At 37.8% G+C, this 19,946-nt stretch overlaps 1 protein-coding gene across 1 annotated transcript in view; it reads left to right on the top strand.

Annotated features, from left to right (window-relative positions):
- The window catches only part of LOC138815873 (protein FAM227B-like), a 119,683-nt gene that overhangs the window by 12,009 nt on the left and 87,728 nt on the right, over positions 1-19,946 (top strand). Inside the window, exons 6-11 of the mRNA XM_070005253.1 lie at positions 6,113-6,148; positions 6,720-6,824; positions 7,536-7,634; positions 11,118-11,219; positions 12,393-12,519; positions 14,155-14,292. Of these exons, the coding sequence (XP_069861354.1) occupies positions 6,113-6,148; positions 6,720-6,824; positions 7,536-7,634; positions 11,118-11,219; positions 12,393-12,519; positions 14,155-14,292 (607 nt within the window). The remainder of the gene's footprint in view (positions 1-6,112; positions 6,149-6,719; positions 6,825-7,535; positions 7,635-11,117; positions 11,220-12,392; positions 12,520-14,154; positions 14,293-19,946) is intronic.

Raw genomic sequence — 19,946 nt, 5'->3', positions numbered from 1 at the left:
GTTAATGCTATAAAGATTTAAGTATCTGCCACCATTAGCCCATCCACTTAATTTAATATTTTAAAAGACTCATGTCCAATTAACCACCAGAAAACTGGAAGTAGTGCTATGGCTCAAAGTGCTAGAGTACTAGCCTTGAACAGAAGAACTCAGGGACCTGAGAGTCATAGACTTTCCTGCCAGGATGGCTTTCAACAATGATCTTCAAATCTCAGCCTCCTGAGTAGCTAGGATTATAGGTGTGAGTTGCCATCACCTGGCTAGAAAATTTAAATTTATTATTTCTTACTATAAATCACTAAGGGAGGAATTTTAGAAAATTGGGAAAAAGAGATAAGCACTAAAAAGGAATTACAATCAAAATTTTATCATTTATAGATGTCACCTTATTTCATTTGTGTTTTCTTAGAAAAAATTTTTCTAATCCATCAATGCACTACCAAGTTTTAACACTTTTTTTTTTTTTTTTGCCAGTCATGAGGCCTGAACTCTGGGCCTGAGATCTGTCCCTCAGCTCTTCAGCTCAAGGCTAGCACTCTACCACTTGAGCCACAGCCCCACTTCCAGCTTTTTCTGCTTATGTGGTGCTGAGGAATCAAACCCAGGGCCTTATACATGCAAGGCAAACACTCTACCACTGAGCCAACTTCCCAGCTAACACATATTTTAAATAATTTTAAAATGTATGTTTCAGGGGCTTGGAAGTTGGCTCAGTGGTAGAGCGCTTGCCTTGCATGCCTGAGGCCCTGGGTTCGATTCCTCAGCACCATATAAGCAAAAAGAAAAAAGCCGGAAGTGGTGCTGTGGCTCAAGTGGTAGGGCACTAGCCTTGAGCTGAAGAGCTGAGGGACAGTGCCCAGGCCCAGAGTTCAGGCCCCACAACTGGACCAAAAAAAAAAAATTAAAATGTATGTTTCATAAACAAGCAATTTATTAGGCCTTTCGTTGAACAATTAAGTTAGTTTTTATTATTCATTGTCATTTACAAAGATTCTTTTCCATGATTATAAGAATAAATGTCTAAAAGGAGAACCAACTGGGGAAGTATTGGTTTTAAGTATTTTTCTATACATTGCTAGGTTGATATTTAGATAGCAACTATTTCTGTTTGTAATAATGGAATCTCTGACTGATGCTTTACCCATACTCTTGCCCACACCTACACTTATGGCTTTTTGGTGGTTAACTGGCTAGGTTCTCACAGTCTTTCCTGCCTGGGCAGATCCCAGCCTCTTCAGTAGCTAAGGTTACAGGTATGGACGAACAACACTCAGCTTATTTTTAGTTTTAAGAGCTATTTATACTTCAAAGTATTAAATTTTCTCAGTAATATGAGTTACAAATATTTATCCCATTTTCTCTTAACCCAAAAGGTTTTTGGTTTGGTTTGGTTTGGTTGGTTGTGTGGCTTGAACTCAGGGGTCTGGGCACTGTCTCCTGAGTTCTTTTATTCAGGCTAGCATTCTACCACTTTGAGCTCAGCTCTACTTCTGCTTTTCTGGTGGTGATTGGAGATCAGAGTCTCACAGATGTCCTTGCCTGGGCTGGGTTCGAACCACAATCCTCAGATCTCAGCTTCCTGAATAGTTAGGATTCCCAGTGCCCTGGCAAAAGTATTTTTTGCTACATAGAATTTTATATGTTCATGGATATATAATTTTTACTAACTTTCTTTACTTTGGGCAACATAGTTTTTAGAAAGATTTCTTCATCGCTAGGTCATAGATATAGTCATACTTACTCTTTTGTATGGGTCTTTTAGTTTTAAAATCTTGGGGCTGGGAAGGTGGCTCAGTGGTAGAGCATTTGCCTTGCATGCATGAGGCCCTGGGTTCGATTCCTCAGCACCACATAAGCAACAAAGAAAAAAGCCTGAAGTGGTGCTGTGGCTCAAGTGGCAGAGCGCTAGCCTTGAGCTGAAGAGCTGAGGGACAGTGCCCAGGCCCAGAGTTCAGGCCTCATGACCGGACCCCCCCCCAAAAAATAAATAATAAATAATAAAAAAAATAAAATCTGTGTGATTTTCTCTATATAAGCTTTACATATACTACCTGTTACATTTTTCGTAGGCATTACAAATTTTTATTAATAATCTTGGCAAGATTGTTTGTCTATCACATTTTCCCATTATTAATGTCTTATAGGATGTTATTATTATTGCCTTATGAATATCAACAATGTTAGGGATTCCCATGCTATCTCTGACATTAATGGAGAGGATAAAGGTATATTGCTATTAAGTATAATTTAAATGTTCATATAATTATATTTTTACATTAAGAAATTTTTAGTTTTTTTAAAATATATAGAGTGTATATGGATGTAGATGTAGAATAAATTATTATTAATGATGAAATATCAGTGTTTTGAAATGAGAGGGGATGAGTGTACTATGGTGAGAACAGAAGGTAATTTCATCCTTGAATCTGTAAATGTGACAGATTACATTGGTACCTCTTCAGACTTTGAACCTCATTAAATAATGTATCATTGCTTCCTTGTTTTTGTTTTATTTAGTCTTTGCATCTATGTTTAATAAGATAATCATTTTCTATATAATCTGTAGTTGATTTTAGTATTAAAATCATACTAAACCTCAGGAAATATACTTAGTTTTATATCCCTTTGATCTAAAATAATTTGTAGAATATAAGGATACCATTTGTCTATCAAAAGTTTCCTGAAAATTTCCATTCATAATGATATATTATTTATATTGTACAGAAAGGAATGATTAAATTAGTAGAAAAGCTGTATGAGCAAGACACAGTGACTCACTTCTGCAATCCTAGCTATTTGGGAGGTAGAGATTAGGAGGGTGGCAGTCCCAGGCCAGACAGGGCAAAAAGTTTGCAAGATTTTATTTCAACCAATAGCTGAGCAAGGTGGTGCATTCCTGTACTGCAGGAAGTATAAAATAGGAGGATTTTCAAAATAGACCATATAGTAGTTCATACAAGGAACGTAAGCAAATACAAGGGGATTGACATAATTCCCTGTATCCTATCCAACCACAGTGGAATCAAGCTAGTTCTCAATAAGAAAACATACCGCAGGAATTACTCAAATACATGGAAATTGAACAGCACACTTCTAAGCAACACCTGGGTAACAAGAAATTAGAGAGGAAATTAAAAAGTTCCTACATTCAATGAAAATGAATATGTATCACAAAGAAACTTGTGGGACCCAGCAAAAGCAGTCCTGAGGGGCAAATTTATCACCCTCATTGCCCACATCAAGAAAATAGAGACAGACCAAGTAAATAATCTCATGTTGCAATTAAAACAGCTAGAAAAACATGAAAAAATGGAACCTAAAGTTACTAGACAGAGCCAGATAATCAAATTAAGAGTGGAAATTAATGAGATTGAGAATAGGAAAATAATAAATAAAGTTAATAAAAACAAAAAGCTGGTTCTTTGAAAAAATAAATAAAATTGATGGACCTTTGGCAAGATTAATTAAGAAAGGAAGAGAGGAAACCCAAATTAACAAGATCAGGGATGTCACAGGAAAAATCACAACAAATACCCAAGACATCCAAACAATTATAAAGAACTATTTTCAATAGCTATACTCTAAAGAAAGAAAATCTAGCAGAAATGTATGCATTTTTAGAAAAATACAAGTTGCCCAAACTGAGCAAAGAAGAAGTAAATCAATTAAATAAGCCAATATCTTACAACAAAATATAGGAAGCAATCAGAAGTCTTCCAACAAGGAAAAGCCCAGGACCAGATGGATTCACAACAGAATTCTATAAGACCTTTAAAGAAGAACTAATACCCATACTCCTCAAGCTATTTAGAGAAGTAGAAAAAAAGGGAGCTATCCCAAACTCATTCTACGATGCCAATATCACACTCATCCCCAAACCAGGCAAAGACCCTACAAAAACAAGGAACTACAGACCAATCTCCTTGATGAACACAAATGCAAAGATCCTTAACAAAATTCTAGCTAACAGAATCCAGAAACACATAAAAAAAAAATCATACACTACGACCAGGTAGGCTTCATCCTAGAGATGCAGGGATGGTTTAACGTACATAAATCAATAAATGTAATCCAACACATCAACAGATCCAAGGTCAAGAACCACATGACTATCTCCACTGATGAAGAAAAGGCTTTTGATAAGATACAACATTCATTCATGTTAAAAGCTCTGGAGAAAATAGGAATAGTAGGAACATTCCTTCAAATAATAAAAGCCATATACGACAGACCAAGAGCCAATATTATACTTAATGGGGAAAAACTACAACCAATTCTCCTAACATCAGGAACAAGGCAAGGATGCCCACTGTCTCCTCTCCTCTTCAATACAGTCCTAGAACCCTTAGCCAGGGCAATAAGGCAAGAAAAAGACATTAAGGAGATCCACATAGGGAAGGAAGAAGTTAAACTATCCCTTTTTGCAGATGACATGATACTATACCTTCATGATCCCAAAAACTCCATCCCCAAACTCTTAGAAAACCTCATATTTTCCTTTAAAACCAGAGTCTTGAAGTATATTCTAAAGTGTCATCAGTAACCTGTTTTAGGTTTTGGAATAATGGAAAGCTAATAATTATACAGTAATCAGGTAGGCAGTCCTGGGCCTTGAACTCAGTGCATGGCTGCTATCCCTGACCTTTTTAGCTCAAGGCTAGTGCACCACCACTTAAGCCATACCTTCACTTCTGGTGATTAAGAGCAGTGCAGATTTTCTTGCCTGGGATGGCTCTGAATCATGATCCTCAGATTTTAGCCACCTGAATAGCTAAAATTATAGGCGTGAGCCACCAGTGCCCATCTTGCATTCATTTTATTATTAAAAAATTTGTTTTAAGACTAGGCACTGGTTTGTGCCTGTACTAATGACTCAGAAGGTTGAGACAATTACAGTTTGAAGACAACAGAGGCAGAAAAGCCTAAGGGACTCAACACCAATTAACCAGCAAAATGCTGCACTGAAAACCTGGCCCAAGTGGTAGAGCAGCAGCCATGAGCAAAAAACCAAACAAGAATGAAGCCCTGAGTTCACACCCCAGTATGAGGACAAAAAAAAATTGTATAATAATAATAATAATTCTTTCTTCCTTCTTCCTTCTTTTTTCTTTTTTCTTCTTCATTCTTTTTCCTTTTTCTTCTTTCTTCTTTCTTCTTTCTTCTTTCTCCTTTCTCCTTCCTTCCTAATTCTCCTCTTCATCCTCCTCCTCCTCCTTTTTTCTTCTTCATTCCTTTTTTTTTTTTTGGTCATGGGGCTTGAACTCTGGGCCTGGGCGCTGTCCCTCAGCTCTTCAGCTCAAGGCGAGCACTCTACCACTTGAGCTATAGCACCACTTCCAGTTTTCTGGTGGTCCACTTCCAGTTTTCTGGTGGTTTATTGGAGATAGGAGTTTCACGGACTTTCCTGCCTGGGCTGGCTTTGAACCACAATCCTCAGATTTCAGCCTCCTGAGTAGCTAGGATTACAGTGTGAGCCACTGGCACCCGGTTTCTTCTTCATTCTTTTTCCTCCTCCTTTCTTTTTTCTCTATCCTCCTCCTCCTCCTCCTCCTCCTCCTCCTCCTCCTCCTCCTCCTCCTCCCCCTCCCCCTCCCCCTCCCCCTCCCCCTCCCCCTCCCCCTCCCCCTCCCCTCCCCCTCCCCCTCCCCTCCCCCTCCCCTCCCCCTCCCCCTCCCCCTCCCCCTCCCCCTCCTCCTGCTTTTGTCAGTCATGTGGCTTGAACTCTAGGCCTGGGCACCATCTCTGAGCTCATTTGCTCAAGGACAGCACCACTTTCAGTTTTCTAGTGGTTAGATGGAGATAAGAGTCTCACAGGGCCTTTCCTTCCCAGGCTGACTTTCAACCATGATCCTCAGATCTCAGCCTCCTGAGTTGCTAGCTAGGAGTACAGATGTGAGCCACCAGCACCTGACTCATGTTTTAAAATTCTTATTGTTGAATTTTATCAAACAACTTTTCAGTATGTTTTGAAATTACTTTTAGATGAATTGTACTGACAATAGTTTCATAATTTTTACTAAATATAAACATTTTACTGTATTTTAAAAATCTGGTTCTTAACATGGAAACCTGTTATTAAGAGCTTTAAAGATTTTATTTATATCTTTTGCAGCTTTCAGATGAAATGAAGATGGAGAAGAATATACAGGTATTTAAACTTTTTGTTCTTCAGGATTGTGTATTGAAAATATTATATCGAGCTATAATAACATTTATGACACAAGAGATGCAGATAAAAATATAGAGAAGTGTTTCAGAAAAAAAGATAGAGGGCTGGGAAGGTGGCTCAATGGTAGAGCGCTTGCCTTGCATGCATGAGACCCTGGGTTCAATTCCTCAGCACCACATAAGCAGGAAAAAAAAAGCCAGAAGTGGCAGAGCGCTAGCCTTGAGCTGAAGAGCTGAGGGACAGCACCCAGGCCCAGAGTTCAGGCCCCACAACCGGACCAAAAAAAAAAAAAAAGCAGGCATAGAGCCTTTCTCTTTCTGCCTCGTTCATATTTCTTATGTCATCTAGCTAACATTGCAAATCATTTGACCATATACCAAAACTAGTTCTGAAATGATTGCTTTTTCATTTGCCATATAAGGATGATAAGATACATCTTTTTCCAGAAAAAAAATGTGAAGATTTTTCTTAGAGAGATATAACATAGTATAGTACCATGAAATAAAATCATTGTTAATTTCTATTCTGTGATATTTTTCTTTTTTTCTAGGGTTCTAATTTCTCAGGTTTCAGAATAAGTGATACTACTCCATTACCCAGACATGTGGATGCTAAACGAGTTTTCCTTTTTATTTTAAAAAACCATGCCATTGAAGTAGGTAAACATGACTTTGTTACTGTATAATAAACTTTGAGAATATCATTTTATAAGCCAGATCTATATTTAAAGCTATGACAAATTAATTATTAAGCAAAAGTTGATCTTTGGACATTAAACTTGGCAGGAAATACCAGTGATGTCTAATGCCATTTATCAAAAGATTATGTATTAGACAGTGCTAGTGCCTACAAATCTAAGGATACACTGACTGGGCATGTGACCAGATGCCATGCATTTCCTTCTGTTTCTACACTCTCAGATCAGGATAGTTTAGCCTGCTGCTTTGACTCTAAAATAACTTACAAGTCAGGTTGTCATTTAACTTTTTACTTTTTAAAGTAGCTACCAGAGGGGCTGGGAAGGTGGCTCAGTGGTAGAATGCTTGCCTTGCATGCATGAGGCCCTGGGTTCGATTCCTAAGCACCACATAAGCAGAAAAATGAGCCGGAAGTGGCACTGTGGTTCAAGTGGTAGAACACTAGCCTTGAGCTGAAGAGCTGAGGGACAGTGTAGGCCCCACAACTGACAAAAAAGTAAATAAAAATAAAGTAGCCACCAGAAAATTAATATCATAAATGTGGCTCATGTCAATTATCTGTTGGACTATGCTGATCAATAACCATGGAATACATTCTTTGTAAAGCACATTTGCATTAGCATTTTTGTGATCTATTTTAATTTGAGATTCACCTATCTCTTCTGTAGGAAAGACTTTGTAAAGTCTGGAAGCACCATTTTCTCTCAGAAGCCTCCATTTACCTTCTGAATGACTGCTTTTGGTGGTGGTTTCTCTATAAGTTTAAGGTAAATGATATTTTTTCAAAGTTCTGTTTTATAAACATAGTAGCATAGTTAATTTTTCAGTAGAAGTAACACATACAAAAATATTTTTCTAGGTCTTCTCACAGAAATTAGATTATGAGCATTCCACACATGCTAAAAAAAAATCCTATTGAAACTCTCCTTTTTTTGTAGGACTAAGACATCAGTACAGATTTCAAAGATCTTGAACCATTATTAATCAGAAAAAGATAGGTGAATTCAAGTACCATAGTGAATAATACAACTAAGGTTGTAACTTTCCTCAATTATAATGTGTAACTTTCACAAAACCCACTGAAAATCAGTGAGATTTAAAGAGGTTCAATTTGAAAAGGAGTCTACAGATCAGCCGGGCACTGGTGGCTCACACCTGTAATACGTCTGTTCAAGGGGCTGAGATCTGAGGATTGCAGTTCAAAACAGGAAAAGTCCATGAGACTTTTATCTCCAATTAACCACCAGAAAACTGGAAGTGATGCTGTGGCTGAAGTGGTAGAGCACTTGTGTTGAGCTGTAGAGCTCAGGAACAGCAGCAAGGTCCAGAGTTCAAGCCCCACGACTGACAAAAAAAAAAAAAAAAAAAAAAAAGAGTCTAAAGATCAAAGAAAGAGAAGGTCTTTACTTGACTTGGAAAGGGTGAGACTTAGAATTATGATCAAAGTGGTGATCTGAGAAAAAAAAATCAGAGATTGGAAATTAATAATATATAAGGCAGAGTTTGACTTCAAGAATTTCCATAAGGAAATTATAATACTCTTAAGATTTATAAAAATTGCACTTAGGAGCCAGGCTCTGGTGACTCATGCCTATAATCCCAGCTACTCAGGACACTGAGATTTGAGGATTATGGTTCAAAGCCAGCCTGGGCAAGAAAGTCTATGAGACTCTTCTCTCCAATTAACCACCAGAAAGCTGAAAGTGGCAATGTGGCTCAAAGTGGTAGAGTACTATCCTTGCAAAAGAAGCACAGGGACAGTGCCCAGGCCCTGAGTTCAAGCCCCAGGACTAGCACACACACACACAAAAAATGCCCTTACGACCTTGACTCCCAAAAAAGCAGGAAAATTTTTCATTGCTACTCATACAAAATAAGCCATATAACATTTAAAGCCCCATTTTTTAACCCATCACTCAAAGTCCATTCCAAACAATAATACCAGGGATAAAGAATAAGTACAACAGGATGCTGGTGGCTTACACCTGTAATTCTAGCTACTCAGGAGGCTGAGATCTGAGGATTGTAGTTCAAAGACAGCCTGGGCAGGAAAGTCCGTGAGACTCTTAGCTCAAATTAAACAATAGAAAACCAGAAATGTCACTGTGACTCAGAGTGGTATAGCATTAGCCTTAAGCAAAAGAGCTCAGGGACAGAGCTCAGGCACAGCACCCAGGTCTTGAGTTCAAGCCTCATGGCTGATTTAAAAAAAAAAAAAGGAGTACATGTGCTAAACTAGTCAATCCCAAAAGATGACACAATAAACCTAAGTATTTATGCACCTATTAAAAGGCCTCAATACACATTTAATACAGTACTCCCTGGGGAAATACACAAACACATAAGTTTAGTTTCAGATTTCAATACCTTACCTTTGGTTATTGGTAAAATATATAGAAAATCAGAGACTTAAACATCATGACAACTTGACATTTATGAAGCAACATTCATGTTTTAGTTCATTTTGTGTTGCTTTAACAGAATACTACAAAATAAGTACTTTATAATGAACAGAACTGGTTGATTTGTGTGGTTTGGTGAGCTGAGAGGTCCAAGTTCTAGGAAGGTACTAGACATCTGGCAGAAGAATTCTTGGTAGTCCATCCATGGTAGAAGGCAGAAGGGCAAGAATGAGAGGTTGAGAAGAAGACATAGAGAGCGTAAGGGTGAGGAGAGGTGAATCTATGCCCATGAGAACAGTATTAGTGGTTTCCCATAACCTAAATGTCTCCCATTAGGTCCCACCCCCACTACTACATCAGTTATGATCAGATTCCAGGACATTAACTGGTGGGACATTCAGGCTGTAGAACCCTCCAACAACAGCAGAATCCATATTTTCTCAGGTGCACAACTTAAATATGTGCCAAATAAGCTGTATTCTAAGCTACAGAGTTAGAGTATAAATGAAAAATAGTAGGATACCTGGAAAAGTGTCCAGAATTTTGGAAACTAAAGAACATACCTTTCAAAACCGCAAGTCGAACCAGGAATCAAACATTGTTTGGCACTGAATGCAAAAAAAAAAAAAAAAACACAGATTGAAATTTGTGAGATGCTTGTGGAAGAGTATTTAATGAGAAATTTAAAACATTGAAATACATATAATTAAACAAGAAACATCAATCTTCGAATATTTCAAAAAATAGAGAAAAACAAATGTATTAAACTCATTCTGAATTAGAAAATATGAGCAATATAAGAAAGCTAACCATAGAAATTGCTTTAATTTCACACTGAAGTTCTGGTTGTGAGTTTTGTTAAGAAAGAATAGAGGGGAATTAGGAAATATGAGCAATATAAGAAAGCTAACCACAGAAATTGCTTTAATTTCACACTGAAGTTCTGGTTGTGAATTTTGTTCGGAAAGAATAGAGGGTAACTAAGTCATCTGTTGCTTTTTATATATTAACTACCATGCAAGAAATTTTGTTCCTCAAATGATTGCATGCATTCTGTATGCCATCACTATACTGAGTGCTTAAAATACAAAATTACACAAAGCCTAATTATTGTTTAATTTTATTCCTCCTCTGAGGTATGGTATATGTGCCCTACATTTGTTAGATGAGAAAATGGAGTGGGCTGGGAATGTGCTTTAGTGGTAGAGTTCATGCCTAGCAAGCATGAAGCCCTGGGTTTGATTCCTCAGTGCCACATAAACAGAAAAAGCCAGAAGTGGCGCTGTGGCTCAAGTGGTAGAGTGCTAGCCTTGAGCACAGATAGGCTCAAAGACATCCTGAGTTCAAGCCCCAGGACCGGCAAAAAAAAAAAAGGAAAACCTGAGACACTGCCAAGTGCCAGTGGCTCATAGCTGTAATCCTAGCTACCCAGGAGGTGAGATCTGAGGATCACAGTTCAAAGCTAGCCCAGGCAGGAAAGTCCATAAAACTCTTATCTCCAGTAAACCACTCAGAAAAAAGCTAGATGAGTGTCATTGTGGCCCGAGCACTAATCTTGAGCAAAAGAGCTCAGGGACTGTGCCCAGGTCTTGAGTTTAAGCCCCACAACCAACAACAACAACAACAAAATACCCAAAAAACAAAAACATGAGTATCTTGCCAAAGGCAATGCAATTAATAAATAACAAAGTCAGTCAAATTCAGCTGTGTGTGGTGCCCAAACCCATGCTTCTTTCACTACATTGACTGATATATACTTTAAGAACATAAAAAATTATTGAGATTATGTAAATAATTCTCAATTTAAATCACAATATTGACAATTACATACATGTTTTGTTTTTTCAGCCTGACAGAAAAAATCAAGATTACTTATTTGATAGAATTTCAGAAAGCTATGTAACACTTTTTCTGAGCATACCTCTAAGTCGAAAAGATGCATTCTTACAGGTAACCAATGAAAATAATAATTATGCTGACTACTTTTAGCCTGAATGAATTCGAAAAACTTATTATCTTGAACACATTTGAGAACATACTTTTGAAACCAAAGTTGTCTGATGTGGAGTAAGTATTAGCCACTAAAAAATTATGCTCTCAGCCTGGTGCCGGTGGCTCATGCCTGTAATCCTAGCTACTCTGGAGGCTGAGAGCTGAGGATCACAGTTCAAAGCCAGCCCAGGCAGGAAAGTCCATGAAACTCTTATCTTCAACAAAAACCACCAGAAAACTGGAAGTGGCACTATAGCCCCAGTGGTAGAGGGCTGAAGGTCTGAGGGACAGTGCTCAGGCCCAGAGTTCAAGCCCCACGAACAACAAAAAATAAAAATAAAAAAATAAAATCTTACTCAATTAGCGACTTAACATGTGAATGCAGAATACCAAAATAGATATATATATTTGTCTTCAATGTAAAAAATCTTGCAAGGTACCAGCTCACATCTGTAATTCTAGCTACTCAGGAGATCTGAGGATTGCAGTTTGAAGCCAGCCCAGGCAGTGAAGTCCGTGAACCTCTTATCTCCAATTAACCACCAGAAAACTGGAAGTGGTGCTGTGGCTCAAGTGGTAGAGCACTTGCCTTGAGCTGCAGAGCTGAGGGACAGTGCCCAGGCTCAGAGTTCAAGCCCCATGACTGACAAAAAAAAAAAAATCTTGTATCTTTTTATATCTAGTCACTCCTTGAAAAGAAGTTAATAAAGATGTTAATGGGATACTTGTAAGGCAATGTATTTGTTTATATCTTGTTTTTAATTTTTGAACAATATTGATTGCAATATATAAATGCTCCTGAACAATATAATTATTTAAAAATATGCTTTCAACCCATGTGTATCATTTTTCTAAAAAGAAGGTAGCAACAGCAAGGTTAAATGAAATAAAAGATTAATCATCAAATTACTTCAGTTGTTTACTTCATCCTGTATTGAAGTTAATTTTTTTTTTTTACCAAATGCTGTCAGATCAACTTAATTTTCTTCTCTTCGTTGTTCATGTTCCTTAAAGTTACAAAGAAGTAATAAAATGGTTAAAAATAAGCTTTAAGAAAAAAGCAATATACCTGTATTTTAAACTTATAATGTGATAATTAGAAAATATAAAATTAATCTACACTAACTCCAGGTGTACCCAGATTGTCTGGCACAAGCTATCTGTACGGCATTTTATGAAGCATTTCCAGAGTCTAGGAACCTCTTTAATGATGAATTTAAAGAAGATCTAGGGAATACCATTTACCTTTGGCTGACAGGTATGAATATGTCATTTAAGTACTGTTTATTACACTGAATCCTTAACTTTTGGGGATTGAGCAGGGTGCCTGCCAGTGGCTCATGGCTATAATCCTAGCTACTTGGAGGCTGAGACTTGATGATTAGAGTTCAAAGCCAGATCAAGAAATTGATATTTCTTTGCCTTATAAAAATGATATTAAATGTGATTATATATTTATTAATACATAATTATATATTTATCTTTATATTTAAATATGCTATAATACAATAGCATGTTTTTAAATGCTATGTTTAACTTCTTAGTGAATTTTTTTTTTTTTTTGGTTCCGGTCATGGGGCCTGAACCCTGGGCCTGGGCACTGTCCCTCAGCTCTTCAGCTCAAGGCTAGCGCTCTACCACTTGAGCCACAGCACCACTTCGGCTTTTTTCTTTTTGCTTATGTGGTGCTGAGGAATCGAACCCAGGACTTCAGGCATGCAAGGCAAGCGCTCTACCACTGAGCCACCTTCCCAGCCCCTATGTTTAACTTCTTAATCAAATTAGTTCTTAGCTTTAAAAGGCAAAATAATTTTAATCAATGAAATTATTACAGATTACAGTATTACAACAGAAATGATACCATATGTGAAAGATAAATACTTTCAACTGCTGTGAGGAGCAGGAAATTTCTTAAAAGTTCTTTTACAGACTGAATTGTGTCTCCCTCCCAATTTTTATATTGAAGTGGAATTATAACCCTTTTAATGTGACTGTGTTGAAGATAGGGGAGATAAAAATATGGGTAACACCGAGATGATTAGAACAAGGGTAGATGGAGGTTATCAGAACTGGGCATATAGCTGGTACAACTATAGTCCTCAGTGGCCTTTCCTGCAGCAGTCTACATCAACCTTTGCTGCTAAGGACTTGAACAGCCCTAATAGCAGCAGCCATAGACTCCTAGAGGCTTTCACAGTGGATCTTCCCTTGGTGTTTATCAATAGAGACTTCAGCAGCCTGCTTCAGAGGACACTGGTGACTTTTGCCACTGATATCACCAATATCCTTTGGTCAAATGAAAGCCTGTCCGGGACTTTGGTGCTGCTGCTTCTTTGTGCATACCTACAATCTAGACCTTGGCTCTATGGCAGCGGAGTACATGCCCACACCTCAGGCATCAAAACCACCACAGTAGTGAGTCAGCCCACATCCTATAACCCAAGCCACTATTTTCTGCACACTCATAAACTCCAGACTCTGGTTCTTTAATCACTCTATAAATGCTTACACTTTGAAAACCAGAGCCACTACTATATCAACAAAAGAAAACTGAAAAAGAGTCACTCAGATTAATCAAACTAATAGCTTCTGAGTATATTATCTAGTGGACAACTAATTCTAAAAAAGTAATTACTGAGGTTGGGCATAGTGAGTCATGCCTATAGTCTTAGCTACTTGGGAGGCAAAGATAAGACAGTCTTGGTTGGAGACCAGCCTAGGCATAAAGTTAGTGAGACCCTCTCAAAGTTTAAGCCAGTAGTGGTGGTTTGCTCTTGTAATCCTAGCTACACAGAGGCAGTCCCAGGCAGAAGATCATGAGCCCATCTGAAAATAGAAAATTTGGATTTGATAATGTAATCTGATTTGGCAAATGTGCATTTTCTATAAACAGGTCTAAAACCTCCAAAAGACATTTGGACCCATTGGAATCTGAAAGACCTCATCACCACCACAATTCATGGGGTCAATAGAGCACCTGCAAAATCACTGATGGAAAGGATGGCAAGCAGTCAAGAACGCATAAGCACTGGTAAGTAAATGTTTGTTGTGTGAGCCACAGAAAGAGAAAGGCAGCCTAAACCAAGGAATTAGGTTATTTTTTGGTCCTGACTTCTTAGTTCATTTTTTGTGAAGGTCTCAATACCATTTTATTTAGATTGTTGTTACAATGATACATGCTTAAGGGTTTTTCTGGTTCACCTGTTACAATTATTTGTTTCTTTTTGGAACTTGTATCCATACAGATACAATAGACATTCTCATTCTTAGCTTATATTGCTAGCTGGTAATAGTGTTACTCTTTGTTGCTGGTTCGATGTTTTTGTTTTTTGTATGGGTGTGATGGGAAGATTATTTTGCCAATGGATGAGCTTAATATTTTTACTTAGTATATTGTGTTTGCTTCAGAATTTCAGTTTTGTGGCATTTTTGTCTAGATTTAGCTAAGATTATGAAAATACCTACCTGTATTTTTTCACTACTTCCTTTCGTTAGTCAATTTGTTTCTTTCATCTGTTTGGAATTTACTTTGTTATAAGGAAGACAGTCATTTTTCCATAGGATGTTTTGTTCCGGATGACTCCTTTATTAAAAAATCCACTTATAAATCATTTAAAATACCCATTTTTTATATATTTTGTATTCTCTTTTGGTTCTTGAACTATATGTCAAATGGCTGCCAACCTCTTTAATTACATTAATGAACTTTGTAAGATGAATTTGTTTTTCTCTTGTTTATGCTATATCCCCACTACCAAACATAAGTCTAATACTCAGGCCTTGTTTCTGACCAGGTAATTCAGAATCCAGGCTCTCTACTTTTCAATGCTCCTCTTACAATTTCATTGTGCAGCAAAATTAAAACAGCTAGTTGAGGGTTGGGAGAAAGGGAGAGGAAGAGGGAGAGAGGAGGAGAGGTGAGACCGTATGCTTCTCCAATGCCTTCATTTATAAACCAGGAAGAAGGAAGACTAGCAAATTTAATCTGCTCTTCTGATAGCTATTCTTTAGTTGATTTATGATTCTAAAAATATTCAGTTAATTATTACTCTTCAGATACTTGTACTAGGAATTCACAGACTCATTGAGCTCTGGTTTTCCCCAATGTCACCCTTGAAAATATTACCATGTATGATTTTTTTTTAGTACTTACATGAAATTTCTTGTTGAGGTTGCTAATGTCAACTTAGTATCTACATCATATATGTATTTGGAAAATGTTTTCTAGAAATTTGGAATGGAAAGAGTAGTCCACTACTCCAAACCAATTATTCTTGTTTTTGGTTTTTGGTTTTGTTTTTTTCTTTTTTCTGTAACTGTTTGGATCAATACAAAATTAAATTATTTGTGGATTTTTTGGTACAAATTAAACTTACAGAAAAGTGATTTTAAAAACCCATGAATAATTTTCATGTATCTTCCAACCACAAGTTGCATTTTGCCTCATTTTTACTATTTTCTTTTCCTTTGTGGGTCCTGAGGTTTGAACTCTGGGCCTGGATGCTGTCCTTGAGCTTCTTTGTACTCAAGGCTAGTTCTCTATCACTTGTACCACAGTGCCACTTCTAGCTTTTTCTAAGTAGTTTATTGGAGATAAAAGTCTCTCAGAGGGGCTGGGAAGGTGGCTCAGCAGTAGAGTGCTTGCCTCACATGCATGAAGCCCTGGGTTCGATTCCTCAGCACACATAAATAGAAAAAAAGGCCGGAAGTGGCACTGTGGCTCAAGTGGTAGTGTGCTAGCCTTGAGCTGAAGAGCCCAGGCCTAGGCCTAGAATTCAAGCCCCACGACTGACCAAAAAAAAAAAAAAAAGTGTCTCTCAGACTTTCCTGCCTGGGCTGGCTTCGAATTGTGATCCTCAGATCTCAGCCTCCTGAGTGGCTAGGATTACAGGCATGAGCCACCAGTGCCAGGTGTCTTTTCTTTTTATATGCGCATAAAGCTATAAGTTTCCCATAAGCACCGATCTAGCTGTAGTCTTCAAATTTAAATATGCTATATTTTATTACATAATTAATATTTTCAAACTTCTATAACCTATGGGTTATTTATAAGGGTCTTATTTAATATCTGAAAATGTGACTTTTTCTAGATATTTATTGTTACTTTTTTTTATTTTAATGTGAAAACTATTATATCCTGAGACCATACTTAATATAATATGATGTATTTTATGGTCTAGTTTGTGGTGATTATTCCATGTGTACTGGGGAGAATTACACATCTGCAGTTATTTTTGACTTCTCAACTTAGACCAAATACTGTTACTCATATCTGTATCAGAGGTCAAAAACTTTGTTTTGTGGAACAAATCTTGTAGCATGTTTTTAACTATCCTGTGCTCTTAAGAATAGGTTTTATAGAAGGGTGCTGATGGCTCATGCCTATAATCCTAGCTACTCAAGACAGATCTAAGGATTGAGGTTCAAAGATAGGGCAAGAAAGTGGCCATGAAATTCTTACTCCAATTAACCACCAGAAAGCCAGAAGTGGAGCTGTGGCTCAAAGTAATAGAGCACTGACTTGAGCAAAAGCTCTCAGGGACAATGCCCAGGCCCTGAGTTCATGCCCTACAATTAGAGGGGGGGGGGGGTAATATATTTTTAATTAATTTATTTTATTCTTTTTTTTTTCTTGGTCATGAGGCTTGAACTCTGGGCCTGGGCGCTGTCCCTCAGCTCTTCAGCTCAAGGCTAGCACTCTACCACTTGAGCCACAGTATCACTTCCGTTTTCTAGTGGTTTATTGGAGATAAGAGTCTCAAGGACTTTCCTGCCCGGGTTGGCTTTGAACCGAGATCCTCAGATCTGAGCCTCCTGAGTAGCTAGCATTACAGGCGTGAACCACTGGCACCCGGCTCTGAAGATGTATTCTTTTTTATTTTTTTGGTCCAGTGGTGAGCCTAAACTCTGGGTCTGGGTGCTGTCCCTCAGCTCTTCAGCTCAAGGCAAGTGCTCTACTACTTGAGCCACAGCGCCACTTCCGGCTTTTTCTGCTTATGTGGTGCTGAGGAATCGAACCCAGGGCTTCATGCATGCAAGGCAAGCACTCTACCACTGGCCACCTTCCCAGCCCTGAAGGTGTATTCTTGAATGCACCATACATAAGGTAAAGAAGACAGAACCATCAAAAACTTAAAAAAAAAGAAGAAGAAGAAGAAGAAAGAAAGAAAGAAAGGAAAAGTAAGTCTCTTGTTTCAATATCTGGCAGTTCATTTCAGTATGTATATTATTTTATATAAATATGAAGAGGCACTTAGGCATTGCACCTTCTCTCTTAAGAATATCTTCTTTTTGATCTCACTGCTGTATCTAGAATCCTGTATAATTCATCCTATCCCAATGCTTAGGTCTAATTTCTGTATATCAGAGAGAACATGCACCATTTGTTTGAGCTTGGCTTACCTCACTCAACGTGATTTGTTCTAGTTCCATCATTTCCCTGCAAATGACATTATTTTATTCTTTCTAATGGCTGTGTAAAATTCCACTGTGTATAGGTAACCACATTTCTTTGATCTACTCATCTACTGTGAGCATCTTGGCTACTGTCAATAGTGTGGCAATGAACATGGATGTGCAGGGATACTTATCATATCCTGGCTCATGATGTTCAGGATAGATGCCTAGGAGTAGTATGGCTGGGTCATAGGGAAGGTCTGTTAGTTATTTTGAGGAACCTTCAGACTGCTTTCTAGAGAGGTTGCACTAGTTTACATTCCCACCAGCAGTGCAGTAGGGTTCCTTTGTCCCCACATGCCCACCAACATTTGTTGTTCAAAGTCACAATGTTGGCCAATCTTACTGGAGTGAGATGGAACCTCATAGTTGTTTTTATTTGCATTTCCCTTTTGGCCAGGGATAAGGAGCATTTCTTCATGTGTTTCTTTGCCATTCTTACCTCCTCTTCTGAGAAGTCTCTTTTCCTTGCCCATTTAGTGATTGGTTTATTAGGTTTGGGAGTGGTTATTTGTTGAGCTCCTTGTACAAACTGGCTATTAGGCCTTTGTCTGATACATTGCTGGAAAAGATCTCCCAGTTTGTTGGCTGTCTTTCTAGCCTAGTAACTATGGCCTTAGCTGTGCAGAAACTTATTTTGATGTAGTCCCACTTACCGACTCTCTCCTATGTGTTGTGTCCCTGGGACTCTGTTCAAGAAGTTTCTACCTATACCTATATGCTCTAATGTTTCCCGTACTCTCTCTTGCAGTCATTTCAAAGTTTTGGGTCTGACATTGAATTCTTTGATCCACTTTGAATTGATATTAGTACATGGTGACCAAGAGGGATCCACTTTTAGTTTTCTGAATATGGATGCCCAGTTTTCCCAACACCAGTTATTGAAGAGGCTATTTTTTTTAACCACTGTATGTCTTTGGCTCCTTTATCAAATATCAGATAACTATAAGTGTATGGTTTTATTTCTGTGTCTTTCAGTCTATTCCATTGATCTTCAGGTGTTTTTGTGTCATTACCAAGATGTTTTTGTTGTTATGGCTCTGTAGTAATGTTTGAGGTCTGATATTATGATACTGCTCACATTGCTTTTTTTTTTTTTTTTTTTTTTGGTTGGTTGGTTGGTTGTGGGGCCTGGGCACTGTCCCTCAGCTCTTCAACTCAAGGCTTGCACTCTACCCCTTTAGCCACAGTGGCACTTGTGGTTTTCTGGTGGTTTATCAGAGATAAGAGTCTCACAGACTTTCCTACCTAGACTAGCTTTGAACCGAGATCCTCAGATCTCAGCCTCCTGAGTAGCTAGGATTACAGGCATGAGTCACCAGTGCCCAGCTCACATTGCTTCTTTTTACCTAGAATTGCTTTGGCTCTTCTAGATTTTTTAGTTGTTCATATGAATTTTTGGATTGTTTTCTCTATCTCAGTAAAGAATACCATTGATGTGGCCTGAAAGAATCTTAAAATGTTATCTAGTCCTTTAGAGGAAAGTTTGTTACCTCTGTATTTTTTCTCATATTTTATTTAATCTACTGCTGAGAGGCAATATAAAATCTCTGTTAACTGTGACATTAACTATTTGTCCTTGTAATTTTGTTAGTTTTTGCTTTATGCATTTTAAACTTTGTGAATGCCTATATTCTTGTTATTCCATGATGTTATTTCCTGACTTCTACTAATATGCATGAAATAATCTTCTGACATAGTTTGGGGTGGGGTTTTTTTTGTAGTTTTTGATTGTTGATGTGGGATTAGGAATAGAGACTGATGATGTAGGATTCATGATTTCCCTCTCCATATCTTTGTGTGTTGTGTGGAGGAAGAGTTGTGTATATTAAAATTTTAATCGTAGCCAGGTATTGGTGGTTCACGCTTGTAACTCTAGCTACTTTAGGAAAGGTGGAAAGTTCACAGTTCAAAGCCAGCCCAGGCATGAGACTCTTACCTCCCATTTACCAACAAAAAGTTGAAAGTGAAACTGTGGCTCATGTGGTAGAGCATTGGCCCTGAGCATAAATCCTAATCTATAGCATCCAGGTCCTAAATTCAAGCCACAGTACTGGCAAAAAAAAAAAAAAAAAAAAAAAAAAAACTTTAATCTTTGTTCTGGAGAAAGCTTGAATCAGGTCAAACGTAGAATTAGGATAAAACATGAGAATGAATGCATGAATATATATAACTTTCAAGGAATAGAATAATCTACACTTCATGTGTGCTGCTGTTTTAGAGTTGCTG

The sequence above is a fragment of the Dipodomys merriami genome, unplaced genomic scaffold, assembly GCF_024711535.1.
Source record: "Dipodomys merriami isolate MVZ:Mamm:240054 unplaced genomic scaffold, mDipMer1.0.p SCAF_679, whole genome shotgun sequence".
NCBI lineage: Eukaryota > Metazoa > Chordata > Mammalia > Rodentia > Heteromyidae > Dipodomys > Dipodomys merriami.
This window is presented reverse-complemented; position numbering and strand designations above follow the sequence as displayed.